At 36.4% G+C, this 18,281-nt stretch overlaps 1 protein-coding gene across 1 annotated transcript in view; it reads left to right on the forward strand.

Moving 5' to 3' along the window:
• The window catches only part of LOC306644675 (phospholipid-transporting ATPase FetA-like), a 190,977-nt gene that overhangs the window by 54,289 nt on the left and 118,407 nt on the right, over positions 1-18,281 (forward strand). The window contains 2 exon segments of the mRNA XM_079111815.1: positions 5,331-5,411; positions 11,487-11,545. Coding sequence (XP_078967941.1) covers positions 5,331-5,411; positions 11,487-11,545 — 140 coding nt within the window.

The raw sequence follows: 18,281 nt of genomic DNA on the forward strand, positions 1-18,281 counted from the left end.
AAATTGAATAAAGAAACCATAGATCTCAATAACACAATCAACAATTTAGACTTAACCGACTTATATAGAATATACCATCCAACGAAGAATGAATACACTTTCTTCTCAGCAGCGCATGGATCCTTCTCTAAAATAGACCATGTCTTATGCCACAAAGCTACTGTTAGCAAATACAAGAAGATAGAGATACCACCTTGTACTCTATCAGATCATAATGGATTGAAATTAGAAATAAATGACAGAATAAAAAACAGAAACTTCTCCAATATCTGGAGATTAAATAATACACTATTATATGATGAATGGATAACAGAAGACATCAGGAGGGAAATTAAAAAATTCTTAGAAGTAAACAAGAACAAAGACACATCATATCAAAATCTCTGGGACACTATGAAAGCAGTACTTAGAGGAAGATTTATTTCATGGGGCGCATTCAAGAAAAGAAGTAGAAATCAGCAAATAAACCACTTAACACTACAGCTCAAAGCCCTAGAAAAAGAAGAGCAGACCAACACCAAAAGTAGTAGAAGACAGGAAATAGTTAAAATCTGAGCTGAAATCAACAAAATTGAAACAAAAGAAACAATCGGAAAAATTAACAAAATAAATAGTTGGTTCTTTGAAAAAATAAACAAAATTGATAAGCCCTTAGCCACACTAACAAAGAGAAAGAGGGAGAAAACTCAAATTACTAAAATTCGGAATGAACAAGGAAATATCACAACAGACACGAGTGAAATACAAAACATAATTAGAAGCTATTTTGAAAATCTGTACTCCAACAAAACAGAAAACCTCGAACACATCAACACGATTCTAGAGACATGTGAATTACCTAATCTGAACCAGAGGACATACACAACTTAAATAAATCAATTTCAAGCAATGAAACAGAAGAGGTCATCAAAAGCCTACCAACAAAGAAAAGTCCGGGACCAGATGGGTTCTCAGCCGAGTTCTATAAAACCTTTGAAGAAGAGCTCATTCCAATACTTCTCAAAGTATTCCATGAAATAGAAGAGGAGGGAACCCTCCCAAACTCATTCTATGAAGCCAATATCACCCTGATACCTAAACCAGACAGAGACACATCGAGGAAAGAAAATTTCAGACCAATATCCTTAATGAACATCAATGCAAAAATTCTCAATAAAATTTTAGCAAATCGCATACAAAAATATATTAAAAAGATAGTGCACCACGATCAAGTGGGTTTTATCCCAGGGATGTAAGGTTGGTTCAACATCTGGAAATCAATAAATGTCATTCACCATATCAACAGACTAAAAGTTAAGAATCACATGATTATTTCAATAGATGCAGAAAAAGCATTCGATAAAATACAGCATCCCTTCATGCTCAAAACACTAGAAAAAATTGGGGTAGTGGGAACATTCCTTAACATTGTAAAGGCCATCTACGCTAAGCCCATGGCCAATATCATTCTAAATGGTGAAAAACTGAAAGCATTCCCCCTAAAAACTGGAACAAGGCAGGGATGCCCTCTTTTACCCTACATTCAACATCGTCCTTGAGATTCTAGCCAGAGCAATTAGACAAACCAAAGAAATTAAAGGGATACAAATTGGAAAAGAAGAACTCAAACTATCCCTGTTCGCTGATGACATGATTATATATTTAGAGGAACCTGGAAATTCCACCAGAAAACTTTTAGAACTCATAAGTGAATTCAGTAAAGTAGCAGGTTACAAGATCAATGCTCATAAATCCAATGCATTTTTATACATAAGTGATGAATCTTCAGAAAGAGAAATTAGGAAAACTACCCCATTCACAATAGCATCGAAAAAAATAAAATACTTGGGAATCAATCTCACAAAAGAGGTGAAAGACCTCTACAATGAGAACTACAGAACACTAAACAAAGGAATTAAAGAAAACCTTAGAAGATGGAAAGATCTCCCATGTTCTTGGATAGGCAGAATTAATATTGTCAAAATGGCCATACTACCTAAAGTGCTATACAGATTCAATGCAATTCCAATTAAAATCCCAATGGTGTACCTTACAGAAATAGAGCAAGCAATTATGAAATTCATCTGGAAGAATAAGAAACCCAGAACAGCTAAAGCAATCCTCAGTAGAAAGAGCGAAGCAGGGGGTATCACAATACCAGATCTTCAACTCTATTACAAAGCAATAGTAACAAAAACAGCATGGTATTGGTACCAAAACAGACAGGTAGATCAGTGGTACAGAATAGAGGACATGGACACAAACCCAAATAAATACAATTTTCTCATACTAGACAAAGGGGCCAAAAATATGCAGTGGAGAAAAGATAGCCTCTTCAACAAATGGTGCTGGGAAAACTGGAAAACCATATGCAACAGAATGAAACTAAACCCCTATCTCTCACCCTGCACAAAACTCAACTCAAAATGGATCAAGGACCTCGGAATCAGACCAGAGACCCTGCATCTTATAGAAGAAAAAGTAGGTCCAAACCTTCAACTTGTTGGCTTAGGATCAAACTTCCTTAACAGGACTCACAAGAAATAAAAGCAAGAATCAACCACTGGGATAGATTCAAACTCAAAAGCTTTCTCTCAGCAAAGGAAACTATCAGTAATGTGAAGAGAGAGCCTACAGAGTGGGAGAATATCTTTGCCACTCATACTTCAGATAGAGCACTAATTTCCAGAATCTATAAAGAACTCAAAAATCTCTACACCAAGAAGACAAATAATCCAATCAACAAATGGGCTAAGGAAATGAACAGACACTTCACAGAAGAAGATGTACAAGCAATCAACAGATATATGAAAAAAATGTTCACCATCTCTAGTAATAAGAGAAATGCAAATGAAAACTACCCTAAGATTTCATCTCACCCCAATTAGAATGGCGATTATCAAGAACACAAGCAACAATAGGTGTTGGCGAGGATGTGGGGAAAAAGGTACACTCCTACATTGCTGGAGGGGCTGCAAATTAGTGCAGCCACTCTGGAAAGCAGTATGGAGATTCCTCAGAAAGCTTGGAATGGAACCACCATTTGACCCAGCTATCCCACTCCTTGGCCTATACCCAAAGGACTTAAAATCAGTATACTACAGAGATACAGCCACATCAATGTTTATAGCTGCTGAATTCACTATAGCCAGATGATGGAACCAACCTAGATGCCCTTCAGTTGATGAATGGATAAAGAAACTGTGGCATATATATACAATGGAATATTACTCTGCCATGAAGGATGATAAAATTATGGCATTTGAAGGCAAATGGATGAAATTGGAGGATATCATGCTAAGTGAGATAAGCCAATCTCAAAAAACTAAAGGACAAATTATCTTGCTGATAAGCGGATGAGGACATATAATGGGGGGTAGGAGGGGTTAGCATTAGGGTTAGGGTTAGTTTTAGGGTTAGGGATAAGGAGGGTGGTAAGAATGGAGGAAGGAAGGACTGTATAGAGGGAAAAGGGGCGGGGGGGAAGGGAAAAAAATAACAATGAATCAAACAACATTGCCCTATGTAAATTTATGATTTTTTAATAAAAAATAAATAAATACATAAAAGAGGCAACAACCTACAAATTAAATGAGATTTAAGATATATATATAAAAAAAAAAAAAAAAAAGACTGGGTGAACAACCTGCTTCCAGCTGAACCATTATTACTCAGGCTCCTGGCTAGCTAAGTGCTTCACAACTTTTTCAGTTTTCAAGCTGTGCTGCTTGTGAGAATTGGGCCAGCTACTCTCTCACAGTTGCTGATAGCCCTGCAGGGGTTGAAGAATATCCAGAACTTCAGGCCATCTTATGCCTGAAAAGCTCTCCTCTTTCAGCAGCAGTAGAAATCCCAAGCCTACTATGGAAGTGTAGGCAAGGAGGGGCGGGACACGGTGCCCAGAGAATGATGGCCTGGGAACTACTAACATTGGTAATGAGAACCAAGATTCTGTTGGCAGAAGAAATATGCCAAATCTGGAGAAAAGAACTTTCAGTCCACAAGCACAAATAAATTATGTTTGGCTTGCACAGTATATATGTTTCCTTTTCTAAAATCTGAATCCTTTTATAGGAAGCATGCACTTGCTAATTTGTCAAAATACTCAGCACTTCATTTCCTGTAGTTTTGCATCTATCTGCTGTTAACTGCCTGGCACGTGAAGTTATTTGATGCAACTCTGCCTGGATTACTGAAGTACGAATTTCATAGCGAGGTCACTTGAGACTCACTGAGGACAGAACTGGAAGATATATTTCAGAGTGATCATGGTTGTCCAGGGATTTGTTGTTTGTTTTGGTGTTTTTATTTTTGTTTTTGTTTTTTGGTTCATTTGTTGGGCTGGTGATCAAATCTAGGACTTCACACATACTAGGTAACTACCTCTGAGTGGTTGCCAGCCCACCAGAGTTATTTTTCCCCTGGCAGTTGAATAGCTCATGGTAGGAAATACCCTTTTAGTTAGACTTTACTGTCCCTGCCCCTCAATGTAATCTTGTTTAGGTTGATTAAGGTAAAAATGCCTTTAAAGTCTTGGCTCATCCACACTTAGTGATGTATGGGACCTGAAAGAAATTGATAAGAATAAATCTACTTTATTGATATTTTCTGAATTGGTTTAAGGAGGGAGAGAAAGAAGGGAAGGAAAGAAAGATTTCTTTATATAGCAAAATCATGATTGATTAAACATAATTTTCAAAAGGTTAAAAAACATTTTCATATAAGTATAAAAATATCAGGTATCAAAAGTTTTATTTAATTCATTAACTAATGAGGGAATCAGTAAGATGTTAAGACCAGTTTAAATGAAAAATTTGGAGCTATATGTTTATAGGCAATTTAACAAAAAAAGTTAAGATTTCTGAATTACATATAAAACTAAGTAATATCCTAAAGTGCAATATGTCATAACCTTTGGAGTTCTTTTCCATAATACATAAAATACTTGTATATCTACTGGACAAAATTCTACAAGTTAACCTGTGCCCTATGGAATTATAAAATAGTCCAGTCAATTGGAAAACTAATCAAAGGTGTAAACCCAGAACTGCATTAAAAGATCACCAGTAATTTCTTTTTACCTGTATCTAAGTTTTAGATGCTTTTCATGGATGGATCATAGTCATCAATTTAGACTATGTTGCCAGGAAGTGAAATCTGTTTCTCAAACTTGAAATTCTACCTTTTGATGAGGATAAATGAATGGAGTGAATTCTAAAATCTAGCATATGTATGTTAGGGGGTATTATTCTGGATTTCAGGGATTTCCAAATTTATTAAGCACATATTTAAATGAAAGAGTATCAGCTTGAAAAAAAATCTCATTCCAAATATTTTTATTTTCTTTGTAGGGATTCCATGGAGTTGTAGTAGGTACTACTCTGCAATGTCTCTAACAGAAACCCAAAGTGAACACGAACACTATGGAAGAGGTAGGTAGACTCAGGAAAAGAAATAAAATCAAATCTGTATGTTCTTTTTATTGCCTCTGAAAAGTGTTCATTTATGCACATGCATATGTGTTTATGGCAGGTAAATAGACTGACCAAACTACCAAACAAATGACCAGGAAGTGAAATATATTTTGCAGAAGCAATGAGTTCCTCTGTTTTTTGTCATCTAAGAATTCTAATTTGAGTAACTGAAATTTCTCATCTTTTATACTTTTTCAGGGTTTGGAAATTCACAAGGAAAGCATTATATTCCTTTCCCTCTCCTCATTCTTCACAACTGTCTCCTGCTAAAAAGAAGTGGTCAGTGTGAAAAGAAGTTGCTGAGTCATTTAAGATCCTCTTGGATCATTTAAGATCCTCTATTTGTTCTGCCTTTCTGTGGGCAGAACAAATAGATCTGGCTGTGTTGTTAGGGAGGATTTCCATACCACTTCCATGATTTCCTTTGGGGAACCAAGATACTAAAGGGAACTAGATTAATCACACCCAAGCATCTTTCAGAATGGAACTACCTGGCATGTCAAAATGTTTTTAAATTCTAACATGAAATTTTTAAAAAAGCAGACCAAAATGTAGTTCTAGGTGTAGGCTTCCTTTTAAGGAATGGGGATGCATGGTACAGAAAATGAAATTAGTTCACTAAATAAAGGCCACACATACCTTCCTTGCTTTTTGTCATTGAGTAATTGTCTGATTCCTTCCTGGAGGGAACCCATTCCAAAGGTATAGCCATAGTTATAGAAAGAGGAAGTCAGGAAATGCCCATCAGAGGGAAAGCCAAGGGAATCTCTACTCCCCTCAGGATAGCCAAAGGAGAGAGATTTGAAGAAAACAGGGTTAACTGACCAACTTCTCCAACATCTTCTCATGGGCAGAAAATATGGAGAACAGAAATCTTTCAGGAGTAGTAAGTTCTCAGAAAATGAAAAATATCATCATCAATAAAGACTAATTCATTTGTTCAACAAATACTTATTGATTACCAGATGTGCGCCAGCTATTATACCAGGTGCAGCAATACAATTAGTTTGCTTAACTAGTGTAGACAGTTGGCATAACTGTAAGCAAACTAAAAACTACTGAATTATACAGTTTTAAGTAGGTGGATTACATGTATGTAGGTTATATCTCAATATTTGATAAAACCAGTTTCTAGAACTTTATAGAATTGTTTCTTTAGAAAATTTAAAGTAATTGAACTAATATTTAAGAACTTTTCCCGACTTCAGTAATAAAAGCTGTATTCCAGATAAAGTACAGGATTTGTAAGTAAATTTGAATTTCAGACAAATGAATAATACTTAGTATAGATGTGTCCCATGTGATATTTGGGTATCCTTATTTTGGATCTCTACTTTTTATTTACTAAATTTGGCAACCCTAACCAGGGGATTAAGTTTTGACTCTCTTAGAGTTAAATTGCTTCTTTAGCATCACCAAGGCATTTTGTTTCCAACTAATGGGCTTTAACGTAACTTCCACTATAGTTCCAATGCCCAGGAAGGTTTTATAACTGAGCAGCACTGAAAGTGACATCTAGTAGTTCAGTCAAACAGGACTGTGTTTTTCTTTACCACATTGATGGTCCTACATTCCAAATGAAGTCAGAATTAGCAAACAAAGCACTTCAGCTTTGTTGTAAGATGAACGAAAGTTCCTGTGGGCCCAGAACCTCTGCCTCAAAGAGGAAATGTTGCCAAAAGCTCATCCTTGTCCCCAATGCCAGTTCAGTAAGGGGATGTGGTTTTGGAAAAATGCAAAAGAAGTTTTATTGTTTTGCAAGCAAAGGAGAAACACAGGGGACTCCTGTCCCAGAGGCTGTGATTCTGCCCATCAGCAGGAACAGAGAGATTTTAAAGGAGATATTCAAAGGCTACTCCAGGTGTGCTCTAATGGGGGTCTCAGAGTGCCCTGATGGTGTGTTAACATTCACTTGATAACTTGGGAGATACTCACTTCCTAGACCCTCTGGTAGATATCTCCTTTCTGTGGAGCACAGATAGCTCAGGGTATTCCCTGCCCCCAGGTTAGGGAGGAGGAGAGGGAGAAGAGGAAAAGGAAAACTTTTCCCTTTCTAAAATAAGCTTCAGAGCTATATTCAAAAGGTGAGTGGACCACTGTTACAGAAAGGGAGAGACCTGATGTCTCTGAGGGAATTAGAGTGGGTACTTTAGCTTTAATTATGTCCTGAGTTGTGCCAGCCAATTTTCTATGGAACCCTCTTAAGGAAGTATGTGATTTTGTTTGTTTTTGTTTTGTTTGACTTTCATGACTATTTTAATTTTCTACAGGACCTGGACTTGTTTTTACTGTACTTGTACATATGAATCAGTGCAGCTGTAGGGGATAGAGCTGTGACAGCTCAAGGGTTGAACTTTGCATGACAGTCAAGACCTTAGCTTCTCCTGCAGGCTTTTCTTAACACTGTATCTACACATCATCTTCAGCCATGCTGAACAGCTTTCTATTTACTGACTTTAGCTAAGGTCAACCAAGAATTAGCCTTAGCTGAGCATTCTCTCAGCCCAGCTGTTCTGTGATTATGTAGATCCTTCCACAAGGAAGAGAGGATTATCCTCCATTGGAGGGGTTTGGACAGAAATCTGACCTCAATATGGCAGAACACATCTGTAACAATCTTTTCAGTTATGTGCTTGTTCATTCAACAAATCTTTATTAAATCTGGGGATTGCTGAGCTAAGCAGTGGAATAGAGATTTAAATTAAAAAGGGGGGGAAAAGGCATGGTCTCTATATTTTTTAAAAATTTGACAAAAATGTTTATATCTATTATGTACCTAATATTTGGGAATATATATTTCAGAACATATTATAAGTATGACACGGAATTTGACTATGATACATATATCAACAACATATATGTGTATGTTATGTGTATGTGTGTGTGTGTATATATACATACACACACACACACACACACATATATATATATATATATAGGCTTGATTTAGTCATTCCACAATGCATATATATGTGTGTGTGTGTATATATATATATATATATATAATAACATAATTGTCATTTTTGTAACAAGAACACTTAAAATCTACTCAGCATTTTTCAAAGATACTGTGTAGGGGTGCCAGGCTAGCTCAGGTGCAGGTAAGAACCGTGGAGTCAGAACCCAGACCCTGGGAGTTGGGTAAAAGCAGGCTTGTGGCGAGCAACCTGCAAACTCATTTATTGCAGGAAAAACAATACATTTTATGAACTTTTTGCCCAATCACAATATGCCACGGGGGATCAGACCACCAGGCCCCTATACAGGTTCCCTTGGTAACACTAGGTCAATTTGGGGGCAGTTGTTTACATTCCTAGGTGGTCAGAGCAGAATGCTCCTCTCTGCAAGTTTACACACTTGAGACATTAACTGCTGCCAGCCAAGAACTAGGATTTCTCCCAATAGTGCTGTATATGGCTATTAAGTATGACAAAGTATTTGACTATGTATCATAGAACATAGCATTGGCTACATAATGAATTGTAGTGAGAAAGCAAATTAGTTATTGCCTTTTCTACAGGGCCATAGATCCTGGCCTTTCTTGTGATGACCCTCTGCCATGTCATTCAGCTGGGCTTCTTACCTTTTTTTTTGGTGGGGGGGGACGCGGTGGTAACTAGGTATTGAACCCAGGGTAGTCTAACCTCTAAACTACATTCCCAGCCTTTTTAAATTTTAATTTTGAGATAAGGTCTTGCTAAGTGGCCTGGGCTTGTGATCCTTCTGCCTCAGCCTCCTGAGTAGCTAGGATTACAAGCATGCATCACCACGCCTGCTGCTTTTTACCATTCTTTATGTGGAAATATCATCTGCTGCTCTCCAGACATCTGGAAGTTTAGACAGATTACCTAAGGTTATAAAGCCATATGGTAAACTAAATCTGCTAGCTATACTGTTTTAGATTATGTGATTTGACCACCATAGGATAAATTGTGATCATTTGGATCTAAGAAATTCCAGTATTCCTAATGTAAATTGACTCCAACTAAAATGGACCAATTATCCATCCCCCTGCAGCTATCCTCACTTATTTTTAGATGGGGGTAGGAGGAAGGAAGTTTCTATCACAGGCATTGAGTGGCTTAGCAGAAATCACCTAGGTCTACTGACCTAGAAGTACAGCAGTATGGAGAACTATAAAAAGAGGAGACCTTGACTAATCTGTATTCCTGACAATCATCTCATTTTTAGCTGGAAAATCCCTTTTGTGATTCCATTTCCCATTATAATCAAGGGAATATTTACTCAGAATTTCTAAGCATGATTGCCAGCTGATCAACTGAATTTCTTTCCTTTTCTCCCTCCCTCCTCCTTCCTCTTATTTACTTACTTTTCAAGGTGTCATTATGCATAATTTAGAGTATATAAGAGGATGTACATAGATATATTGTGTGCAAATACTACACCATTATATATAAGAGTCTTGAGTATCACAGATTTTGGTATTCACAAGGGCCCTGGAACCTATCCCCCACCAATACTGAGGGACAGATATACATATAAATTTTTTCATAACATAATAATAACCTCACTATTTCTAATAGTTTTTAACACCTCTGTTTTTCAGAATTTTTTTAGTTGTCAGTTGACCTTTTATTATTTATTTATTTTTATGCAGTGTTGAGAATGAAACCCAGGACCTCACACATGCTAGGCAAGCACTCTACCACTGAGTCACAACCCCAGCCCAACATCTCTGTTTTAATAGGATGATTTTGTCTTGTATCACTGTTATTAGAATCAGTCCTGCTACCTTAAAGTTCGGTACTCTGTCTTATTCGTTTTTTTATCCCCCCATAGCACAGATGCTTAGTGATGATTTAATAATTTAAATTTAGTTAAGCTTGTTAGGGAAAACAGTCTGGTTGTCCTCTGCTTTCATCGAAATCCACACAGAAGACTTCTGTGACATCAAAGATATGGGAATGTCTCCCTACCAATAAGCAATTGAATGTACTCTATTCTAATTTAGTCCTGACACCATCTCCTCAGGTTTGACTAATTTGCTAAAGCAGCTCACAGAGCTCAGAGAAACATTATACTTAAAATTTTGGGTTCATTTTAAAGGATATTTCAAAGGATACAAATATGTGTCAGATGACAAGATATGCCAGGTGAGATATGGAAGGGTCTCAAGCAAGGAGCTTCCATTCCCATGGAGGTGGGGCACAACATCCTCCCAGTGCATATATGAGTCCTTGTTCACCTTGCTGTGATTCTCCATGTGTTCATCTGTCCGGAAGCTCTCCAAACCCTATGCTTTTGGAATTCAGTGGAGACTTTGTTGCATAGGTATGGTAGCTAATAGACTTGGTGAGGAAATGCAGCAAGGCCTGTCTGTGAAGCATCCTTTCTTCCAGGGTGTGAAAAAGGACCCCCTGTGGAATGAGGTGGGGTTTATAACTTAACTGTTAGATAAAGTAAGTCAGAGAAATTTTTATGGCCAGCTCCAAAAAGATAAGAATTTCAACAACCTGCCTCTGGGAAGAGAAATTTTAGTTTCCATGGCCTGCCTTGGAGAGGGAGTTAAGAGCCAGGAAGTATAGATGAAAAGCAAAATAAACAAAACCCAAACATATTTATATACAAATATGTATAATATATATATAAAATGTATGTACGTGTTCATGCATGAACAGTATGATAGAAAGTTTAGGAAACCTGGCCTGGAAAAGAACCTCAGTTATCCTAAGACAAGATTTTGGAACTGAATTGTGAGGGCGGACTGGATGTCTATATTTGACAGTAATAGCTGCTGAGACATAATCTAGATAGCACTTACAAAGTATTAATATGTAGACTCCTCAGAATGTTCTTGTCCTGTTTCTTCTAGAAATTTTGAAGACTTGAGGATTTCCCCTTGAATTATATTTCTCAATTCTTTGAATAAAGAGACAGAATTCCATTTTTAAATAGATATCCTCAGCAAGAAACTGTTGGAACCTAGTGAAGTCTTCACTGGCATCCATCATCCCAGGTTGATCTGCAGGTCCATCGTTCTTACCATTTCTCTTCTTCCCCTGTCCCCTCCAGAATACGAGAGATTTCTGCAAGCCAACAACAGAGAACTCAACGCTCTTTTTGGATATCCAGTGAGTATCCCACATCTGGCTACTTCAGAGGGGGCTTAATATTTGTAATATTCCCCTTGGTTGAGGAAGCAGGGAATTTATTGTAGATGTGGATCCTACAATATTAAGTCTACTTTCTTTTAAGCTCCTATACAATGTGTTGTACAGTGAGGATTCAGAAACCAAATTAATCCAAGTACCCTAAACTCAGGGAGACTATGCCTCAGATTTTAGATTTATATATGACAACTAGAAAAGAAATACTGTAACTTTTTTTTTTTTGCACCAATTAAAACATAGTTCCACAATTGTCTTTTTTCATTTAGATATGACAATACATGTAGATCTACTACATGTTTTCCATTATATTGATAAACCTTAAATTATTTAACCAGTTTTCTATTCATGAACACTTAAAATGTCTCCAGTGTTTTTCTATGATAAATGGTCCTTCCAAGCACAGTGGCACACACCTGTAATACCAGCAACTCTGGAGGCTGAGGGAGGAGGATCACAAGTTCAAGACCAGCCTCAACTTAGCAAGACCCTGTCTCAAAATCAAAAATAAAAAGGACTAGGATGTAGCTCAGTGGCAAAGTACCCCTGGGATCAACCCCCAGTACCAAAAAAAGAAAAAAAAAAGGAAAGAAATCCACAATAAATGATCCTGTATGACCAACATACATCTGTATCTGTTTAGATATATAATATATACATTCCATATATAGATATAATATACATAGTTTGTCACATTTGTATTCATATATCTTATAAGAACTTCCTAGAAATAAGTTGGCCGAGCCAAAAGGAAAACACATTAAAAATTATGATACATACTCCCAGATTGCCCTCTAAAAAGACTATATCCTTTTATAGTTCTACCTATAGTGGAGGCTGCCCGTTTCTCAACATTCCTGCAAAACTGATTATTATCAATCTTCTCACCTTTGATGAAAAATACTCTTAGATGAAAAATTACATTTTGTTATCTCTTCTTCCTTAATTTTAAGTGTGATTGATAATCTTCTTGTGTTAATTAGCATTTGTATTTCTTTTTCTGAAAACTACCTGTTAATGATTTTTGCTCAATTTCTGTTGTGTTGTTCATTTTTCACCTATTTATTTATTTATGAATAAGTAGTTCATTGAAAAGATATATATTAAGAGTTTTCAACATGTTGGAATAGAGGAGGTTACTATCCTGGCTGCTCAGTGGAATGAAACCATGAAAGCAGACAGGCAGGTACTCAGCAAGGTGGGTGAACAACAACAAAAAAAAGTGGGGGACTTTACTGGAATTTAAAACCAGACATTCAAAGCAGATCAGGGCTTCAGGAGGTTGTATATGATAAAATGAGGAAGAAATCCTCAGCAGCATAGCCACTGCCACAGCCAGACCAGAAGCACCAGCCAGAGTGGTCCCTCTGTGAGCATAGTGGAGGGATAAGGGAATTAAAGGAAGCTGTGTTTTGGGGAGGTCCAAGGCATATACCTGGATATGGAGCATTTAGAGGTCAAGGACATTGCCTGTTTAACCTGAAGGACTCACTACCCAATATCCATGTATGGGAAAAGAAACCACCATCTCACCAGGCAAGTGTGCAAAGGACAAAGGAAGGAATAATTTTACAGCTGCTGCACGGGGGCTGGCAGCTGAGGGGGCTGATTCTAGCAAACCCGAGTTTGGCCCAAAATACAGGCTCAGTAAACACACTGCACAACATAGAGTAAGCATAAGTGACCAGGAGAAAATCAAATGTGGAGAGAGGTTTACACAGAGGACAACTGGTCGTGGAAACACACCTGGCTCTACCCCTCCCCCTGCAATCAGACTGATTGCAGGACCAGGTGGAAGAGACACATCTGGGTACTTGGAAGGGTGGGGGCAGGAGAGATTGTAGATGGAACCCAAGATCAGGAATCATGGGATCCAAAGGTGACAAAGGGGACTTAGAATTGGCTCCCCCACCACACCAGTGAACCCAGGGGAGGTCCCTGGGGTATAGTCTTCCAGCATGGAAAAGCAAGTACTAGGCACTGGAGGTGTGTTGATCTAAAATCTCCAGATCAGTTGGCATTCAGTGAAGAGCCTGGAACCTGCCTGAACATAAACCCTGCCTCCAGGAATTCCACACACCGGAATTCCAGCAATCCAGAGGGTGGAGCATCATGCTCCAGGTGACCTCACCTAAAACTACTGAAAAGAAAAACAGAAATCTTTTAAACTTCAACAGAAAGAATTCTTTACCGTTCCATTAAGATTTTTTTTTTTTTAAATTCTTTTTCTCTGTGTGATTGTGACCTTAATGTACATGGACATTTATACAAATTAATATTTGTTTTTTTCTCATTTCTAGCATTTTTGAAGCCAGTTATTTTTCATGGATTAGTTTTTTGTCAGTGAGAATGTTTGACTAGTATATTTTCATTTTATATTTTTATTTTTAATTTAAAAAATTTTTTATGTTTTATATGTTTTCCCCTACCTGTTTCCCTTGATTCTCTTTTCTTCTGCTAACAGCCAATCTCTATTGTTCTTTCACTCTTCCTTTAATTTTTTACTTCTTCTCTCCTCTTCCCTCATAATCATCACATCCTTTATCAGTTCTGGTCTCTATCTACCATTTGAAATTATAAGCCCTTTTGCAAACTTGCTGTTTTTACTATAGGCAATAACTGATCATATCATATCTGTTTATTGTGATAATTAACATTGTAGACGTCACAGTCAAAACTATTTGATTTAATGCTGTATATTGTTCACATTGGTTGTTGTTATTATTTGTCTCCTCCTAAACAGTGAAGTACTGGAAACCTTCAGGAACACTATAAGCCCACAGGGTAGAAACTCCACTGCCTCAGAGCCATACTGTTAGATGGGTAGGCACTCAAACAACATGAGAAAGAAAGGGAACAATCCCCTCAAACAAACAATGACATTCCAGTAACAGAATCCATCAACACCACAGTGGAAGAAAAGTCAGAGAAGGCATTCAGAATGTACATAGTTAAACTGAGCTGTGAAGTGAAGGATGGCTTAAGGAATGAAATCAGAGAGAAAATACAGGAAGTGAAAGATCACTTCAATAAAGAGGCAGAGATTCTGAAAAAAAAAAAAAAAAGGCAGAAATCCTTAAATTGAAGTAAACAATAAACCAAATTAAACATTCAATAGAGGGCTGGGGAGATAGCTCAGTAGGTAGAGTGATTGCCTTGCAAGCATAAGGCCCTGGGTTTGATCCCTAGCACCACGAAAAAAAAAAAAAAAAAAATCAATAGAAAGCATCAACAACAGACTAAACCATTTGGAAGAGAGAACCTCAGAAAATTAAGACAAATCATATACTCTCGAAAATAAAGTCGACACTACAGAGAAGATAGTAAGAAACCATGGACAGAACTTCCAAGAAATATGGGATAACATGAAAAGACAAATTTAAGATTTATTGGAATAGACAAAGGCATAGAGATACAAATCAAAGGAATGCAATCTTTTCAATGATATAATATCAGAAATTTTCCCAAATCTAAAGAATGAAATGGAAAATCAACTACAAGAAGCTTACAGGACCCCAAATGTACAAAATTACAGCAGAACCACACCAAGGCACTTTATAATGAAAATGCCTAACAAACAGAAGAAGGGTAGAATTGTAAAGGCTGTGAGAGAAAAATATCAGATTACGTACAGGAGGAAATCAGTTTGGATCTCAAACTGGTTGATTTCTCAACCCAGACCCTCAAAGCTAGGGGTCCTGCAATAACATACATATATCAAGTTCTGAGAGAAAATGGATGCCAACCAAGAATTTTATATCCAACAAAATTAAGTTCCAGATTTGAAGATGAGATAAAAACCTTCCATGATAAACAAAAGTTAAAAGAATTCACAAATCAAAAACCTCACTATAGAACATTCTTAGCAAAATATTCCACAAGGAGGAAATGAAAAAACAAACAAACAATGGAAACCAGCATAGGGAGGAACTACACTAAAGAAAATGTCAATCAAAGGAAAATTAACTCAAGTTAAAAAGCAAAAATAAGTTAAAATGACCAGGAATACAAATCATATCTCAATAATAACCCTGAATGTTAATGGCCTAAACTCATCAATCAAAAGAGAGAGACTGGCAGATTGGACTCAAAAAGAAAACAAACAAACAAACAAACAAAAGACCCAATAATATGCTATCTTCAAGAAACTCACCTCCTAGGAAAAGACATCCACAGACTGAAGATGAAAGGATGGGAAGAACATATCACTCACATGGACTGCATAAACAAGCAGAAATTTCCATCCTCATATCAGATAAAGTGGACTTCAAACCAAAGTTAGTCAGAGGGATAAAGAAGGACATTTCACACTGCTTAAAGGATTCATACATCAACAAGACATATCAATGGTAAATATATATGCCCCAAACATTGGAACATGTACATCAAACAAACCCTTCTCAATATCAAGAATCAGTTAGACCACAACACGATAATATGGGTGACTTTAACACACCTCTTTCACTATTGGATAGATCTTCCAAATAAAAACTAAACAAAGAAACTATACAATTAAATGATACAATGATTTAGACTTAACTGACATATATAGAGTATTTCATCCATCATCAAGTGAATACACTTTCTTCTCAGCAGCACATGGATCCTTCTTTAAAATAGACCATATGTTATGCCACAAAGGAATTCTTAGCAAATATAAAAAATTAGAAATACTACCTTGCATTCTATCAGATCATAATGGAATAAAACTAGAAATCAACAATAAAATAAAAAATAGAAGGTCTCCAACACCTGGAGACGGAATAACATGCCATTAAATGATAAATGGATAGCAGAAGTAATCAGGGAGAAAAATAAAACATACTTAGAGGTAAATGAGAACACCGATACAACATATCAAAATCTCTGGGATGCTATGAAGGCAGTGCTAAGAGGAAAGTTCTTTGCATTGAGCTCCCTCACTAAAAGAATAAAAAGTGAACGAATAAATGATATAACATTACATTTCAAAGCCCTAGAAAAAGAAGAACAAATCAACACCAAAAGCAGTAGGAGACAGGAAATAATTAAAAACAGAGCTGAAATCAATGAAGTTGAAATAAAAGAAACAATTTAAAAATTGACAAAAGTTTGTTCTTTGAAAAAATAAATAAAATTTATAAACCCTTAGCCATACTAACAAAGAGAAAAAGAGAGAAAACTCCAATTACTAAAATTTGTGATGAAAAAGGAACTATCATGAAGGATACTACTGAAATACAGAAGATAAATAGAAACTAATTATAGTTTAAATTAATTATGTTATAAATTTGAAAATTTATACTTCAATAATAGAAAAATCTCAAAGACACTGACAAATTTCTAGAGACATATGATCGACCCACACTGAAGCAGGAGGACATGCATAATTTAAACAGATCAATTTTAAGCAATGAAATAGAAGATGCCATCAAAAGCCTACCAACCAAGAAAAGTCCAGGGCCAGACAGATTTTCAGCTGAGTTCTTCAACACCTTCAAAGAAGAATTTACACCAATACTCCTCAAATGATTCCATGAAATAGAAAAGGAGGGAACCCTTCCAAACTCATTCTATGAAGCTAATTATCACCCTGATACCAAAACTAGACAAAGACACATCAAGGAAAGTAAACTTCAGAACAATATCCCTCATGAACATAGATGAAAAATATGTCAAGAAAATTCTGTCAAATCACATACAAAAACATATTAAAAAGATAGTGCGCCACAATCAAGTGGGGTTCATCCCAAGGATGCAAGGTTGGTTCAACATATGGAAATCAATAAACATAATTCATCACATTAATAGATTTAAAGACAAGAATCATATGATCATCTCAAGAGATGCAGAAAAAGCATGTGACAAAATATAGCACCTCTTCATGTTCAAAACACTAGAAAAACTAGGGATAGTAGAAACATACCTCAACATTGTAAAAGCTATCTATGCTAAGCCCATGGCCAACATCATTCTAAGAGGAGAAACATTGAAAACAATCCCCCTAAAACCTGGGAACAAGACAGGGATATCCTCTTTCCCTTCTATTCAATACAGTCCTTGTAACTCTAGCCAGAGCAATCAGATAGACAAAGGAAATTAAAGGGATATGACTAGGAAAAGAAGAACTCAACTATTACTATTTGCCAATGACATGTTTTTATTTAGAAGGTCCAAAAAAAAAAAAAAAAAACTCCATCAGAAAACTTCTAGAATAATTAATTCAGCAAAGTAGCAGGATAAAAATCAATACCCATAAATCAAATGCATTTTCATACATTAGTGATGAATCCACTGCAAGAGAAATTAGGAAAACTACCCCATTCACAATAGCCTTTAAAAAATAAAATAAAATACTTGAGAATCAAACTAACAAAGGAGGTGAAAGACCACTACAATGAAAACTACAGAACACTAAAAAGAAAGAAATTGAAGAAGACCTTAGAAGATGGAAAGATCTCCCATGCTCTTGGATAGGCAGAATTAATATTGTCAAAATGGCCATACTACCAAAAGTGCTATACAGATTCAATGCAATTCCAATTAAAATCCCAATGACATTCTTCATAGAAATAGAAAAAGCAATTATGAAGTTCATTTGGAAAAATAAGAGACCCAGAATAACCAAAGCAATCCTTAGCAAGAAGAGTGAAGCGAGAGGTATCACAAGACCAGACCTTAAGCTATACTACAGAGCAATAGTAACAAAAATGGCATGATA

This window comes from Sciurus vulgaris, assembly GCF_902686455.1.
Source record: "Sciurus vulgaris genome assembly, chromosome: 15".
Lineage (NCBI taxonomy): Eukaryota > Metazoa > Chordata > Mammalia > Rodentia > Sciuridae > Sciurus > Sciurus vulgaris.